The sequence below is a fragment of the Cajanus cajan genome, chromosome 6, assembly GCF_000230855.2.
Source record: "Cajanus cajan strain Asha chromosome 6, NIPB_CcT2T_4, whole genome shotgun sequence".
Classification (NCBI taxonomy): domain Eukaryota; kingdom Viridiplantae; phylum Streptophyta; class Magnoliopsida; order Fabales; family Fabaceae; genus Cajanus; species Cajanus cajan.
In genome coordinates, this window is record NC_138522.1 from 5,356,456 (window position 1) to 5,372,855 (window position 16,400).

Below are 16,400 nucleotides of genomic sequence, written 5' to 3' on the forward strand. Positions count from 1 at the left end.
TGGGATTATTTACCTTTTTTGCAAATATGGTAAATATTTTGCAAGGTTAGAACAATAACATAATTTAAAAAAAAAAAAAAAATGTGACTGCCGAAAGTGGAAGATACTGAAAAAACCGAAAAACTGATCCCGAAAAAAGAAAAATAAAATGACCGCGAAAAGAGAGGACGTAAGATGAGAAGCTCTCCCAAGTCGTCCAATGCAACGCAAAATAATCACAAGACGACACTTTCCATTCACATTCCATAAATTGCGTTACTTTTTCTCGTCCAATATTCCATTAAAGGTGAGTGTGTGAGTGAGTGAGGTAAAGCACAAAACCACACCCAGAACCTTCTCTTTCCTCTCCTGTGCTTTGCTACTGCTACCATCACTCAATCTATCTATTTATACATCTAAACTCCCACAGTTAGTGAAAACTTGCTGCCACTGCACTCTTTTCACTTTCAGTCATAAAAGCCTCTGTTCCTCATTCAGTGTTTTGGATTGCCAACCCATTTGGCGAAAGACTCCATCTTTGAGGGGAACAATGGGAGGTGGCAAACCCAGATCATCCATTCTCATTCTCCTTCTCTGTGTCTTCCTTTGTGGTGTTCTCGCAACGGCACAGCAACAGCAACCTATAAAAACGGTTGTCGTTTTGGTCATGGAGAACCGTTCCTTTGATCACATGCTGGGGTGGATGAAGGAGAGCGTCAACAAATTAATCAATGGTGTCACAGGAGATGAATGCAATCCGGTTTCCACCAAAACTCCGAGGCAAGATTCAATTTGTTTCACCGATGATGCTGAGTTCGTGGATCCGGATCCGGGTCATTCGTTTGAGGATGTTTTGCAACAGGTATTCGGTTCTGGTTCCATCCCTTCCATGAATGGATTCGTGGAACAAGCATTGTCCATGTCTCAGAACCTCTCTGAGACCGTCATGAAAGGGTTTAAACCTGACTCTGTGCCTGTTTACGCTGCTTTGGTTAAGGAATTCGCTGTTTTTGATAGGTGGTTTTCTTCAATTCCGGGCCCAACACAGCCCAATAGACTTTTTGTGTACTCAGCGACCTCGCACGGTTCAACGAGTCATGTCAAGAGGCAGTTAGCAAAAGGGTATCCTCAAAAAACTATCTTTGATTCTCTGCATGAGAATGGCCTGGACTTTGGGATTTACTTTCAAAACATACCCACAACTCTGTTCTATAGGAACCTTAGGAAGTTGAAGTATGTGTTCAAGTTCCATCAGTATGATTTGAAGTTCAAGAGAGATGCTAGGAATGGGAAACTTCCACCCTTTAGTGTGATTGAGCCTAGGTACTTTGACTTGAAGGGCTTGCCCGCGAATGATGACCATCCATCTCATGATGTTGCACATGGCCAAATGCTGGTTAAGGAGGTTTATGAGGCTCTAAGAGCAAGCCCTCAGTGGAATGAGACACTCTTGGTCATTACATATGATGAACATGGTGGGTTTTTTGATCATGTCAAGACTCCTTTTGTTAACATTCCTAATCCAGATGGGAACACCGGACCTGCTCCCTATTTCTTCAAGTTTGATAGGTTAGGGGTTAGGGTGCCAACTATTATGGTCTCTCCTTGGATCAAGAAAGGGACTGGTAAGCTCAAAATCCGCATTGATTATCCTTTTTTAGCTTCTACTCTTTGGTCAAACCCATTATTCATATATTTTTTTTTATGATATAGATGTCATATAATTGTGTCCAATACTTCTTCTGTCATGAGGACAATAGCATGTTTTTATTATTCTATTGGATGCTACATTAACATTTCCGGGACCATTGTCCTTTCTGTTTACCACGATTCCGGTGCCTTTACTATGACAGATAGCCCTCACTTTGAGTTGCATTTAGTGGGTTGATTTTTCTTTTCTAGAGCCTACAAGACCATGTTTGTCCTTTTTCCTTGTGTTTTGAGTAGAGTAAGGATTAAGGATTGTTGTTTTCTAGCCAAATTTAGTATACAAACTTGACATTGATTTTGAGCAATGTGGTTATAATGACATTGGTTTATGTTCACCTAATCTTGTTGAGTACATTTGTTAGATTCAGAAGCTTCAACTTGATTTTGATTGGTTTGACATGCCTACTAATTTACTACCTCATGATCTGGTTTCTCAGTGATAAGTGGAGCCAAAGGACCTGCTGAAAACTCAGAATTTGAGCACTCTTCTATTCCTGCCACTATAAAGAAGATGTTCAACCTTTCCTCCAACTTTTTGACTCATAGAGACGCATGGGCTGGGACGTTTGAGCATGTTGTTGGGGAGTTAAGTTCACCCAGAACAGATTGCCCAGGTACCCAATCCACCCTTTTTTTTTATGACAATTAATTGAATTCCTCAGCAAAAGACACGTTTTGCAAATGCAGATTAGTTATTAATTATCAAGTTTTAAATGCTCTGTTGACTATGCTCATGGACTAAAAACAATAATCACTATGTGATATACTTTAAAAGAGGAATAGTATAGCCAGTACAGAAAAGAATACTTCTTCAACTTTGACTTTGAAACTTAAAAAACTTCTTATGTGTAACAAATTACTAAGACATGTTAATGTGCATTGCAGTGACTTTGCCGGACGTCACTCCTCTAAGGATCACTGAAGCAAAAGAAAATGCAGGCCTATCTGCGTTTCAGAGTGAGGTAGTTCAATTGGCAGCTGTTCTAAATGGGGACCATTTCTTGAGCAGTTTCCCCGATGAAATGAGCAAGAAGATGAGTGTGAAGGAAGCTCATGAGTACGTTCGAGGGGCTGTTTCAAGGTTCATAAGAGCTAGCAAAGAGGCCATCAAGTTAGGGGCTGATGAATCTGCTATTGTGGATATGAGATCCTCTCTCACTACTAGATCTTCAATTCATAATTAATACAAACCAAAAAGGAAAGTTGTGCGGCTATATCTGTATCTAATTATTATAGTCTTTAGGTTATATGATAATTCTTATGCTAGATTTTGTTAGGGTTGTGAAAGTGGAATGCAATAGAAGAGGAAGGGTGTTTGCCAATTACTAGTGTTATGAGTTGGTCGTGCAAGGACGGAAGCTCTGATGGTCTCTGTTTGAAAGAATTAAATTAAAAAAAAAAAAATCAAGAGAATGATGGCATGGCTAGAGAGTAATTTCAAAAAAGAAAACTCCAATGCTGCTGTACAAAGTACAAACTCGTATAATATAAATGTTGCTCCATAATTTTGTTTTGAATTGCTTGTATTCATGGAATTTGTTGAACGAAACTGTATCGAGTTAGCTACATAATCACATTTTGTTTTTCTGGTAAATCATTTTGTTTTCAGTCATTAAGTAGTAATAAATCAGCGATGGCAACTCTGTCTGTTAAGATAGACAAATGAAAAGCACTACCTCCTTCGCGAACTAATGACTTCTCCTTTTGCAAGGGAGATTTCAACTTATTCAGCATTTGTTATAACTTACTCAACATGGGGATCACTTCCAGTGCACAATATCGCTTACGATGACTTGGAGGAAAAGGAAAAACAATGATACCAAAAGCAGGGCGTGAAAACGATTTGAAAATCAAATTTAACAAAGATCTATATGCTATACAAGTATTCGAAATTTCCGGTCTCATCAGCTGATCAAATATTCAAGACGCTAGAAATGGAATAAATAATCTGGCTTGAAAAGGGGGCAATGGATATAATATTTGAAAGTCATACATAACAGTTTTAGAAACCCTCGTTACAAAATAGAAGGGAAATGTAGTACATATTAAGAACAGAGTATTTGCAGTATACTCAACGAATGGGTGTCCTAAAAATGAGAAAGGTCACATATACTCCGGACGAATAATACTATACCACTAGATCTGCAACATGCAGAATTCCACTAAAGAATGACAACGTGACTAGATCATGATTTGAACTCCGAACACAGAACATTGGAAAGCAGGTTGTCAGACCTTGTTCGGAATCCACATACTTTAGAATCGTAAAGTAAAGAAAATGGCAAGGAATGCATAGTTTTTGCAGTCAATCCGGGACACCTGGACTCTCCTTTTCTTTTTTAAATTGAAAGGGGAGGAAGAGTGGAGGATCCACTCCCCGTTCATATCTTAGAGAGCGATACTTTTTCTCCTTTCAATTGGCAGACAATTTTTTTAAAATATCTTGAACAAGAAACTGATTTCTGTCATTCAATCTTTAACTCCTAAATAAAGAAGTGGAAGATACCTTTCACATTAAACTATCTAACCAACCACCTTCCTATTGTTTCATTCCCAAATATTCCTCAAAACCAAATAAATGGATCTGAAACATAAAATACAGTGTATTTAGCTAAGGGTATATAAGATCAAGTTTCATCTTCGGACCAAAAGCATGTACCCTTCTCAAGCTGTTACAATTTATCACAATCAAATGAATGACTCCATCAAATTGTGGTTAAAGAATGGCAGGATGTTATTCTATAAAATTTATGTGAAAATCTACAAAATACAAGCCCATTGGACAACCATTTTCAGACCCCTCTCATCATTAGACATTGCAGAAACCATAGGACGAGAACACATCAAGATCGACTGGGGCAACTTCAAGCTTAAAAATATCTAGCATCATTACCTCTGAATCAGGGTTCCATTTTTTGGTACTAAGCAAATTAAGTACTCGTCCCAAACATCAGGTTGAAAAAGGACTTTGCCATGTTGATATATCAGTGATAAGATCACGCAGTTGATCTATGAGTGTCTTCAGGTGCAAGTTCTTGTTGGCAAGCTCCTACATTTATGAGCAGAAGTTCAATGTTTACCACTGATATAATTAAAAAAAGAAGATAGCAAATCAACCAACCACTTAAGTCAGAATCTAGATATTGTTGCAGCATTGAGGACCCATTTTCATTTGTGCCTCTTTTGTTTTTTAGAAAAAAAAAAGTGTTTTTCAAATTAGTATGTTTAAAATATTTACCACAAAAATGTCAATTTTCAAAAAGAAAAACCTAAAAAACCTGTTTTGCTGTATCTCTAAGAAGCTAAAAATAATAGCATCATATATAAAAATCCAAAATAGAGTTGTACATATAATGTTTATTTTAAAGCTAACACTAATGGGTCATAACTGTTTCAGAAATAGGCTAAAAATCTAAAACCCATAAGAAGAATGTCATTAAATTCTGTTAACTGGATCTGACATAACATCACGGCAAATAAGTGTTTCTGAACCTCAACAAACTAAAATCTGAGCCAAAAACAACAAATTTAAATTGTATAGAACATCATCAAAGAATAGAGAGAGATTTATACAATTATTTAAAACTTGGTTCAAACCTACCCTTCTTAGAGAAGTGGCTCGCTCCTCCAACTTCTCAATTTCATCTTCATCAGTAGGGCTAGCAGCAGAACCAGCGTCAAATGTTTTCACCTATAATACTAACCAAATTAGTTTAACCAGAAAACAAAAGCTTCACTTGACGAGATAATAGTTATAAGGCTCGCAAAAAAATGTACAGAACTAATATTTAAGCAAAACAGTGATATGTATATTAAATTAAATTATTAATAAAAAAGAAGACAAGTTTGACTTCCAATATCCATCAAGCATCATTTTACACAGTATGAGTTCTGTCTACACTAGGGAGAGTTTGTCTATCAATATCCTTAATCCCTCATTCTCTTTTACTTCAATAGTCAATAACTTAAAATTCCAGTTGATGGTACATCAATATAGCAGAAACATGTTTAGCGAATTATGAATTTATAGAAAGTGATTTATCCCAGTCAGTTTGATATCCCCTTAATACTGTAGTATTTCACGGATGAGTTTGTCATATAAAGCTCATCCAGTCATCCCAGATTTTTTCACCCCCATTTTTAATATGACATCAATTTGAACCTTAGAGTAGAGATTGTATCATCTTTTACCTTCTCTGAAAGAAATCCTAGTAATTAAATTTATAATTGAAATTCACAATCCATCATCTAAAAATCTGGCGAGCAAAATAATTACTAGTAACTTATTATTTTGAGGGGTTCAAGGTTGTTGAACTCAAGGGTCTATGTAAACTTGTGGACCCTCTGTAAACTCAAGTTGTTACAACTTAGAAGTTTACCTAAAGTCAAAATATTACAAAAGAGTTAATTTCTTCAAATCATTTGAGCCTTGGCAAAACACTGTCAGTCTGTCACTATGGGGTCAATAACAGGGCATTTACTGGCTCACTTCTTGACTCAAGAGTTTGTGCAAGTTTACAGGAGTTTATCCAAAGAGTTTGACGGTGAGTAGAGAATCATAAAATCACAAGTTTGCCTTCCACCATCGATAACCTTGATCTATCCAATGAATATGCACGTGAACAAATTGACAGCCACAACACTTCCTAAACATCATGCGTAAGGTTTTCACTAGCATGCATTAGTGACACAATAGCATCATTCCGACCAAGCAAGACTGTCTCTCTATCTTTTGCTGGCATTTACTTGTATCAGTTGTATGATTTGTTAAAGATGCCTATGACTTTTGTTAGCTGTAACCGTGACTTTTGTTGGTATTTACTTGTATTTTTTTTTATGAATTTCTCTAAATTTCTATAATTTTCTAGAACTTATATGAATATAGTATACATTACATGAACTGTAAAAAAATTCAGAATAGCAGTCATCCCAATATAGCATTTTTGGGATTGGCCACTACGTTCCAGTATCCGAGATTGATAACACTGATCAAGAACAGGCAAATGCAATATAAAGCATAATTGATGCATAGGAGTTTTACTATGCACACGAGTGTAAACAAATTTCTAATGATGGGGAACCGCAACGTATCGTGACCACAATTGGTCGCACGCATTTTCCCGCAATGTCAACTATTACAACGCAAACGCAATTTAGAAGAATGCTCATAATTACCAATAATTGAAGTATTTTAGTTAAACTCAACTATTTCATACCGAAAGACATTCCTCCATTTCTAGTGCTAGATTATTTAAATCTTTTCAGATCTCTATCCGAGGAGAGTTGAACTTGAACTACTCCCAATTTCCAATCCAATGCAAACCAACGTATTTTCCATTTATATTAACACCGCATTTCGGCGTATAAATCCACGAATTAACAAAACTCAACGACAAAAAAACACTTAACCGCACCAAACACATTTCAGGACAAAGCAAACACAGGAGGAGAGATTCAAAAGAAAGAAGAGAAGCGGAATTAGGTACCTTCTGGGAGTTAGGAATGGCAGTGAGAATGGTCCGGAGCGCGGCGACAGCGTTCTTATACCGGAATCGAGCCTCTTCGAGGGCGCCGGCAGCGGCGGCGGCGCTGTCGGCGTGGTGGTTGGAGTTATCGGAAGCGGCGTCGCCGTTGGAGGAGGGGGCGTTGGGGGAGGTGGCGGAGGGAGAAGTGGACCACAAAACGGGGTTGCAGAGCTCGTCGTTCATGGAAGAGAGGATCTGGAAAGCGTACTCTATGGTTTCTTCCAAGTACTTCTGCCCTTCCATCGCTAACTCTTGCGTCGTTTTGGACCTCGACGACATCATGCCGTTCACCGATTGTTCTTCCATTACACAGACCAACGTCGAGATTCAGAAATCGTAAAACCCTACCCTTCCTAAAAATGAGAATTGAGAATAGCCACTTAAAATTAAAAACAAAAGAAAACGTCGACAGCAGGATTCGAACCTGCGCGGGCGAAACCCAGTAGATTTCAAGTCTACCTCCTTAACCACTCGGACATATCGACCAACTGTACGACCAACTATTTATACCTTTATAAATTTAATGAATATTTTTTTCGTTGAAAAACATATCAGTAATTTCAATTAATGATCAATTAATTTTATTGCTAAATTGTAAAAAAATGTAAATAAAATTTAATGATCTATAACAATAAAAAAAATTTATATGTTTCCTCTGTTTTGTCTTTCATATATTTGATGTCAAACATAATATATATTTTAATAATGTACTTATAATGATGAGATTTACATGTATATTGCATAAATCCGTACTAAACATGTATTTTTCTGAAGAAAAATGTCAAATAATTAAAATAAAATATATAATTATTACAAAGAATTTGGTGAGCATAATTATTTTAATTTAAAATGTTTTGAAACTTATTTAATAAAAAAATTTGCTGATAAAAATCTCTAACGCTATGCACATAGTTAAAAATAATTTTATCAGTTAAAATTTAACTAAAATGTATTCATATGGTAAATATATTTAATATTATTTTCTAATTGTAGATCCTTGTGTATAATAATTTTTTTAGTTTTGCTAAACATTATTTATGATTGATTAATAGTATAATAAATTTTATAATTATATATAAAATTGAAGTTAATAATTAATAGTCGGCAGAAACTAAGATAATTGACATATTACATATAGTTGAGGTTTTTAAGTATGCTATTAATATTCGTATAAATGAAAGAAAAATTGTTGAAAGTAAAACTCCTTACCGTGATTTCTATTGTCGCAAATGTTTTCAACCTCATGTATTATGTATTATCGCCATTTAAAATATAAAAATAATTCCCCATGCATGAGCAATAATATGAATTTTAGTTCACTCTTTCATGAACCACCTTTTACTAGTAGATGGACAAATTTAACCTCTCAGAAAGGATCAACTTTCAGAGGCTGGAATAAATTTTGGTGTCTGTGAAGTAAAAGTAGAAGAAAATGATGGATGGTGGACAGAGGACTCCATAAATCATGAGTCTGATGAGTCTTCCACCTCCTCTTGCTGCTTCTTACACAAATACAGTTCCTAAACTCAAAATTCACATTCCAAACCTTGTTGTTGGACAGAGGGTCCTACCTAATCTCCTCTCTTTGGCCCTTGCAGTAACCTTAACCACTCCTTTGCCATCTCATGCAATTCCATCTCTCAATTCTCAATCCCCTCCAATCTCCCTCACCACTCCTTTTTCTCAATCCAAGAACTTGGAGCTTGGACTAGAAAATGGGTATGTCAACATTCTTCATGGCTTGCCCATTTTGCCTCAAATGTAGAGTTCCATTTACTAGATTATGTTTTCTAAGCCTCAGAATTATGCTTAATTTGAGAGGATTTAGTTACTTCATAATATTTGAGTCTCTTTGAATATAAATTCAAAAAGAGTTTTTAAGAGATTATCTCCTAAAAAAAGTTCTTTATTTTCACAGGCCTTTAACTGTTTCTAAGTTTGTACCTAAATAGATTTTATATCGTACATTACATGTTGTTTCTAATAGTAATAGATTGCATGCTCGATAATAATATTACTGTTTATTATTAATTAACAGTATTTTCTGTGTACTCCTTCTTGCAGAAAAATTAGACCTTGCCCATCAATCAATCCAGGTTGCATATCTACAAATCCAAAGTCATCATCTTTTTCGTTTCCTTGGTTGATTCCCGCAAATTCCTTGGATGATGCAATTCAGGTTTCTAAAGCACCTCAAAAGTATCCTATATTTTTATTATATCTATTTTTATTGTCTATAACTTTCCTGGTATGTTTGTTTGCATTTGAGTTATGTCCATAGATACCTTAGTTACATCTCCTGTGCTTATACATTTTGTATTATTATTTTTTATTTTTCAGAAACTGCGTGAAGCAATCCTAAAGACTCAGAAAAATGTGAAATTCCAGCTTGCGGAAGATACACCAGATGGTAATACAAGCTCAGTGCAACATGCTTTGTTTAGTTTTAGATCAATTAAGAAATAATAGCAAACTAGCAACTGAATAGGAACTTAAAAGCTATGCCAACTGAATAATATAAATAGAAGAAAAGGGAGACCTGCACTTTTATCAGACTGTGGTTTGTAACTGGAATTAGGTATTAGATTTTGAATGATTTTATCTAAGTCAGGACAAGAGACATTTTTGAAGAGATTAACAGAAGTACTATCTTGCAAGCCAAAGGGCTTAACTAATAAATTAATATGTAGGTCAATATCTACAAGCTGAAGTTGATGGAGGATTTGGTAGAGATGTTATTGAGTTTCTGGTGAAAGGTGATGTGGTTTCTTACAGGTGTATGGCAACGAAAGTAACTTATGTGTACCCTTTCACTACTGCTTTCGGAGATTCAAAGGGTCAAGAAGCAAGACTCAAGCAAATTAATGATCAGTTGGGATGGTATGCTCCAAGTTTTGATTCCATGGAATAGTCTTGTTTCATGCTCTTGTTGGTGTCTAGCTGAATGCCTTTATTGCTCTATTTTGCCTTATTATGCAATTTCATGGCTTTTGCAGCTTATTATTTTAATGCTCAATAGTCACAAACTCACCATGGTAGGAACTTTTATTTTATCAAATATTCTTTTTGTTAGTTTCTAGTTCTACAACTGTTTGCATTAGCTTATACTGCATTCATCAGCATAATTGTGTGCTGATTACCTTAGAGCGGCAGGTAAATATACTAAGCCATGAAATTCACCAAATTACTTAAGCTAAAGAAAGACTATGAGGAAAATATAGCAATAATGGTTGTTGAAGGAAGTTTCACATAGAGGTGAAAAAATTTAGGCTCGGGGGGTGCATGTCTTTGAAAAATTGAACTGAATTAAAAAAAGGTGCAACATTGTTTTGATGCTTTCACATTTGCATTCTACCTCTATAGTGCCTTTGGGAGATGAAAAGGCATCAGAAGCTGCAACAGAAAACAAAGTTTTGAGAGAGGTGAGAGCTTCTGAAAGTGAGAAAAATAGAATACGAGTAAATCTTTAGTGTGTGAGAAAAATAAACCTGAGTTGAGTATCATTTCTATGACTTATTTCTTGGTAGTTGGTACTGCAAAAGTTTAGTATTAGAATAGAAGTGGGTTTGGTTAAGAAACACTATATTTTGTATCTCTTATGTAAACTTTCAACTTTCAACCTACTAATAATTTATTAGCTAAGCTATCAACAATATTGTTTGTTGAAGATTTTTCACTCTTCGACAAGCGAACCAAGTTTTGTGTAGTATTTTAAGATGTTGTCCTCAAGAACCCAAAGATATCTGGTAATTTCCTTTTATGTTCAATTTGGACGAAGTTCATGTACTACTATATTGAAAATAAGAAGTGAATAAATTGCTTTGTAAATAAAATGTTAACTCTCTTGATTTCAAGGATTGAAACTTATATTATGAAAATTGGGATTGAATGTAAATTCTCTATGCTTATGTTTTCTAATGATCCTTCTATATAATTTCATGTTTTCATATTTCCAAATCCTTGTAGTCATTCAAACCGATTCCTCAAGTTTGAAATTCTAAGATTTAAATCTTGAACATGATCCCTCAATGCTCTAGAGTTAACCCTTGCATTAAGCATAAGAATGTAATTGGTTAAGAATTTTAAGTCTATTCCTAGAACAAGATATTGTTAAGTGAATTGATTGAAACCAAGTTTAGAAAATGTTTCCCAACGAGATTCAAAACTAAAGATCCTAAGACTAATGATCAAGTAGGCTTATGCAATAAGATCGGAATCAAACATGAATATGATAAACCGAATATATCTATACAAGATTCAAAAGATCACATAAGTACTAGTGATTACATCCAATCCCACTCAGGGCAAAATCAGCCACTCATGATGAAGGCATTCAGAGATGCAGAATGAAAATACAAAAAACAAAAAGAGAAGCAAAAGAAGAAAATGAAGATGGAACAGCGAGACCCTTGTTCCCAAAGAGAGACCACCTTCCAAGCTTCCTTCCTTGTTCTGTTTCTTCTTTCTTGATCTTCGTATCTCCTCCTTTTTTTTTTTTTTCTTTCCGATTTATATGTTCCCTGTAAAACAGGGGAAAAATCAGAATTTTAAGGTTTTGGCGCAGCAGCGCTGGTGAGTCCTTCACCATGAAGTATCTTCCTGAGGTTGGGCGCTGGGCTGCTTTTCTTGTTTTCTGTTTTCCAGAGAGTTAGTGTTGCAGCTCCAGATCCACCACTGCAGCGCTAGATCTCTAGTTCCTCAATTTTCTTCATCCTTAGCTTGTGTTTTTTTGCATGAAAATGCAAAGGATCATTTACCAATTATTCACATACCTCATCATGCTTCTACTTCAAATTTTTGGACAATTATGAGAGAAAATTTGCAAAGAATTTCTTAATTGAAGTATAAAACGTGTTAATAAAGATGAGAAAACCAAGTATTCCACACGCTTATCATTGCACCTTTCTGAATTTCCTGTTCTTGTTTTGACTTGAAGTTATATATTAACGCTACACTTTGAGAAATAAAGTGAAAAACCAGTCTGTGACTCTGTTTATGACTTGTAACCACCTTATTTCACCTTAAATACCAAGTTGATTGAAAATTATTGTTGAAGTGTTATTGCATGGACTTCATTCTTCAACAGTTAGTGCTGAGCTCATTAAAACAATCTTTATTGGAAATCTCACATAAGTCATTGATATGATCAAAATAAGTGTATAAAGAGCAAATTCTAAAAATGTAGTGCCTTATCAGTTGTTAATCCTGGTAACAATGTAGTCAATCATCATATGACAGCAAAATGGTTATTCAAAAACGAAATCAATATTGATAATTGAATCGTTGTTCTTAAATTTCTCCTTCAAATTAATGGTTCATCAAGTGAACGGGTTTTTTCTCTTTCTTTTTTTATCCCCGTTACTGCCTTTATTCTTCTTGAGCTTTCTTCATGCATCATGACATTCACAAGGCAAGGCTGAAGAATGGCTTATAAGTTTTGTACATAAAAAATATTTAAATAGGAATGATAGGACACACTCTTTTTAACATTTTTATTATTATTGATTGAAATTTATTAAAAATTATAAATTTTGTATATCCGCATCTCATTTAATGAGTTTTTATTCTGATTTAATGATGAGGTTCACAAAAATTTATGATTTTCAACTATGGTTAATTCTAATAAGAAATTATTAAAATAAGAACTAGTTCTTATTTTTTTTTTAATTTTTATCATCAGAGTGCAGTCACATATGTATAGATTTGATTCTTCTATAAGAATCCATATGAACTAGATTCTTGTGTCAAAAAAGGGAAGAAAGTGGATTTATTGAAAAACTCACATAAAGTGAATTAAAACCTCAAATTAGTTCTTTTATTGGAACAAAACAAAGAAAAAGTTCTTAAATCCCACGTTACAGAACCCACAAAAAGGGCATTAAGAATATAAAATGGGTTTTACTATAAAAGATATTCTATTAAAAAAAGAAAATATTAGTAATATAATGTTAAAGAGAGTATGCTAGTCAAAGGTTCTCATATTTAAATAACATGGCCTCTTATAATTTGGCTCCTTCAAGCATTTTTTATTAACTTCACCTTGAGAGTAATTATTCTTTCATTATTTAATTCTTTGTAGTGAAACTATGTTATTCATGTTGAATTTCAACGGTACTGTTTAGCTTCAACTTGGGAGTGGTTCTTATTTCTTCTATTCTTACTTGATTCATTGAACCGAAACTATGTGAAGTTCGTTGAATTTCAACGATAATAGTTTTCTCTATCATTGAAAACAAAAGTGGTTTTTAAAAGACATGACTTCAAACTAAAAACAAACCACAATATATTATTTTACTTGGTGTTTGTATTATTTTTATTATATATATATATATATATATATATATATATATATATATATATATATATATTATATATATATATATATATATATATATATATATATATACATATGGGAGGTTGGGGGCAGAAGGGTTGTTAAGTTAGCAAGCTATAAATATATTTTTTTAAAAATGCATCAAAGTGCAACTTGTTAACTTATTCATTCTAAAAAGTTAAGTGGATTAAGTGATCAAATGTTTGTGAAGTTTCTTAACATACACTTATTTATTTATTTAGAATGAATTTATTAATAAGTTATAACTATAATATTTTTTAAAATATAGTCATGTGTAATTTGTTACTCCTTTTAAAAAATAGATAAGTATAAGTTAGCAAATTCATATATATTACAAGAATATCTCATTATTTTTATAATTTTTTTATTAAAAATAGTATTAAGTATAGATTAAAGATAAACTACAAATTTTTTGAGAAAGGAGACAAAGGTAGGTTGTTAGGTATGTGCGAGGATGGGGAGACAAAGGCCATAATAGGTGGCAACAACAAAGATAACTGACAAAAGAAAAAAGAAAAAAGAAACGGAATGACTCGAGGATACAACTGAATAGACGATTGCTTGAAACTAAGCAGAAAGCAATTGAAAACAAAATAACAAAATAATTCCTTTGTTCTTTTAGGACGGGTAAAATGCCTTTATTCTCTCAAAATATTTACAAAGTTGATTTTGTTCGTTATAAAAATTTAATATATTTTTAGTTTTAATATTTTAATAAAAGCACATGTTTTTATTTTTGGCAAGGACTTAAAATTACACAATTTAAAAGAATGTTCGAGTGATATTAGATTTGATATTTTTTAATTAAAGTTTTAGATTTTAGTTTTATTAATAGAAAAAAATAGTTTTAAGAGATGATATCTTATTAAAAGTGATCAGCTAGATTCTCTGATGAAAATTTTAGTAAATAATTTTTTTTTTAAATCTTCTATATATTCATGATTAAAAAATCATTATGTATAGATTGGAAAAATTACAAAGCTTATCTTAATAATGAGAGTTTGTGATAGATGCATAATGTATATATTTTGGTATATTTCATTATTCATTAAATACCTAGTATTTATAAATATAATAATATCACAATTATATTTACGTCTAAGGTGTAAATTTCGGGCCTTTTTTCCCCTTCAAATAAATACAAAGAAGTTTGTTGTTTTCATTGCGTCATTCGATGTCTGAATCCTCTTTTTTCTTCTTATTATTGCAAAATGACACAACTTTAATAAGTGAATTAAACCAAATCATATAAGATGTTGAACATAAACATGTTATCGCAACGTGTTATTCAACCAGTTTAGTAACCCATCCATTTTGGTCCAAGTTTAATAATTATAAAAAAATAATAGTTATTATTGTTTAAAGATATTATGAACTAATTTTAAAATATTAATCATTATATATAAGTTTAAAATATAAGTACCACAAAATGAGAAAAACTCGTACAAAGTTTCTCTAGAATTATTGGAGTAGTGTTAGAGTCAAAATCAAAATTTGATAGTTGGAGCTTAATTAGTCAATTTTTGGCCCTAGGTTGATACTTTGGACCTCGTGAACATGAAAGAGTTGATATTTTTGAAATTCCAACGATATAAACCATAGTTTTAAAAACCGGACCGGTCATCGAACCGGTTAAGGTACTGGGTCAATGGGTCAAAGGTTGAACCGGTGGGTCACTAGTTGAACCACATGACTCGGTTTTTATTTATTTATATTAAAAAAGTATTCATATTAAATATATTTTATACTTATAAATTTTAATAAATTCATATCTTATTTTAAATTTTAATTTTTCTATCTTATTTAAAATTATTTTTATTTTTATTTTATGAAAAAATACATAAAAAATTATATGTTGAACGGTATATTAATACAAATTAAAAATATAAATAATATTTACATATATAATATGCTTGCAATTAATATCACAAAATAATATATGTAATATTTACATAAATATTATATTATTAAATATATAATTTAAAATTAATAATATACTATAAAAGTTATTTAAGTTGTATATGTTACAAACAAATATATTAGAACAAGTAGTTATTGTTATATTTAATAAGACTTCTTACTTTTCTATTAAGAGATTCAATTATTATTATTAATTTTTGTGATTTATGGTCCCTTAAAAAATTTTATTAAAAAAAAAAAAAGTGGTTGAACCGGTTTGACTCACCGGTTCACCAGTTGAACCGGAAAATTGATCAGTTCAATCCGGTTTGAAATGAGTCAACTGCATAACCGATCCAACTTAAGATTCGAACTGATTGGACCACCGGTTCGCGGTCCGACCGGGTCGGTCCGGATTTTAAAACACTGCTATAAACACTTATCTTCCAAACTTTTTCTTCAAGACATAAATATAATATATATTGATGGTGGAAGCCAAGGGAAAAGATAATAAAAAAAATATCTTTTTTTAAGGTCTTCACGACATTGACGGGCAAATATCCAATGGCTTGAAAAGCAATTTGAAGGGAACTTATAATGTTTTAAATTTGCAGAGATATTTTCATCTTAAGATTCAAATGTTGGGTAACGATGGCGATGGATCATGCATGGACACCGAGCCATTAAATTAATTGACATAGACTCCATCTAATTAGATGTAAATATTTGAAAGAGAGATTGGTTATTTATAAGAAGAGTTTAATCATAATCTACACAAAGCCTAAAATTATCAATTAATCATATATAATTGTTGATACGATTTTTTCTTCATATATAATAAAAGTCAATAATAATTTATTACAAACAGTAGTTTGGGATTAGATTATGGTGTAAAATAATTTATTATAAATGATATTACATTCCTTATTATT

At 32.8% G+C, this 16,400-nt stretch overlaps 3 protein-coding genes and 1 non-coding gene across 6 annotated transcripts; 2 read left to right on the forward strand and 2 right to left on the reverse strand.

Annotated features, from left to right (window-relative positions):
- Positions 1 to 230: 230 nt before the first annotated feature.
- On the forward strand, positions 231 to 3,206 carry NPC6 (non-specific phospholipase C6). The gene is made up of 3 exons (XM_020357947.3): positions 231 to 1,604; positions 2,127 to 2,303; positions 2,575 to 3,206. Exons 1-3 carry the CDS (start codon positions 530 to 532, stop codon positions 2,871 to 2,873), a joined length of 1,551 nt encoding a protein of 516 aa, XP_020213536.1. The 5' UTR covers positions 231 to 529; the 3' UTR covers positions 2,874 to 3,206.
- Positions 3,207 to 4,203: 997 nt separating this feature from the next.
- LOC109797165 (mediator of RNA polymerase II transcription subunit) lies at positions 4,204 to 7,685 on the reverse strand. Of its 2 annotated transcripts, XM_029270812.2 has the most exons (4): positions 7,639 to 7,676; positions 7,176 to 7,567; positions 5,291 to 5,380; positions 4,204 to 4,738 (listed from the first exon to the last, which is right to left on the reverse strand). In XM_029270812.2, exons 2-4 carry the CDS (start codon positions 7,518 to 7,520, stop codon positions 4,640 to 4,642), a joined length of 534 nt encoding a protein of 177 aa, XP_029126645.1. In that variant the 5' UTR covers positions 7,521 to 7,567; positions 7,639 to 7,676; the 3' UTR covers positions 4,204 to 4,639. The 2 variants fall into 2 exon arrangements, with proteins under 2 accessions (XP_029126645.1, XP_020212696.1); XM_020357107.3 differs by having other exon boundaries at positions 7,176 to 7,685.
- TRNAS-UGA (transfer RNA serine (anticodon UGA)) lies at positions 7,618 to 7,699 on the reverse strand. The gene has a single exon. It is a non-coding gene; the product is annotated as a tRNA-Ser (tRNA).
- An 866-nt stretch (positions 7,700 to 8,565) lies between these two features.
- LOC109797103 (thylakoid lumenal 17.9 kDa protein, chloroplast) lies at positions 8,566 to 10,293 on the forward strand. 2 transcript variants are annotated; one of them, XM_020357019.3, is made up of 4 exons: positions 8,566 to 8,933; positions 9,279 to 9,393; positions 9,555 to 9,624; positions 9,990 to 10,293. In XM_020357019.3, the coding sequence occupies exons 1-4, from the start codon at positions 8,680 to 8,682 to the stop codon at positions 10,007 to 10,009; spliced, it is 459 nt and encodes a 152-aa protein (XP_020212608.1). In that variant the 5' UTR covers positions 8,566 to 8,679; the 3' UTR covers positions 10,010 to 10,293. The 2 variants fall into 2 exon arrangements, with proteins under 2 accessions (XP_020212608.1, XP_020212607.1); XM_020357018.3 differs by having other exon boundaries at positions 8,572 to 8,933; positions 9,905 to 10,293.
- Positions 10,294 to 16,400: the final 6,107 nt, after the last annotated feature.

Coding starts and splice junctions, on each gene's coding strand:
- LOC109797103 (XM_020357018.3), top strand. CDS start 8,680: ATGAGTCTGATGAGTCTTCCACCTCCTCTTGCTGCTTCTTACACAAAT. Junction 8,934..9,278: donor GAGCTTGGACTAGAAAATGG/GTATGTCAACAT, acceptor TCCTTCTTGCAG/AAAAATTAGACCTTGCCCAT. Junction 9,394..9,554: donor CCTTGGATGATGCAATTCAG/GTTTCTAAAGCA, acceptor TTTATTTTTCAG/AAACTGCGTGAAGCAATCCT.
- LOC109797165 (XM_020357107.3), bottom strand. CDS start 7,520: ATGGAAGAACAATCGGTGAACGGCATGATGTCGTCGAGGTCCAAAACG. Junction 5,381..7,175: donor CCATTCCTAACTCCCAGAAG/GTACCTAATTCC, acceptor TTAGTATTATAG/GTGAAAACATTTGACGCTGG. Junction 4,739..5,290: donor GAGCCACTTCTCTAAGAAGG/GTAGGTTTGAAC, acceptor TCATAAATGTAG/GAGCTTGCCAACAAGAACTT.
- NPC6 (XM_020357947.3), top strand. CDS start 530: ATGGGAGGTGGCAAACCCAGATCATCCATTCTCATTCTCCTTCTCTGT. Junction 1,605..2,126: donor TTGGATCAAGAAAGGGACTG/GTAAGCTCAAAA, acceptor CTGGTTTCTCAG/TGATAAGTGGAGCCAAAGGA. Junction 2,304..2,574: donor ACCCAGAACAGATTGCCCAG/GTACCCAATCCA, acceptor TGTGCATTGCAG/TGACTTTGCCGGACGTCACT.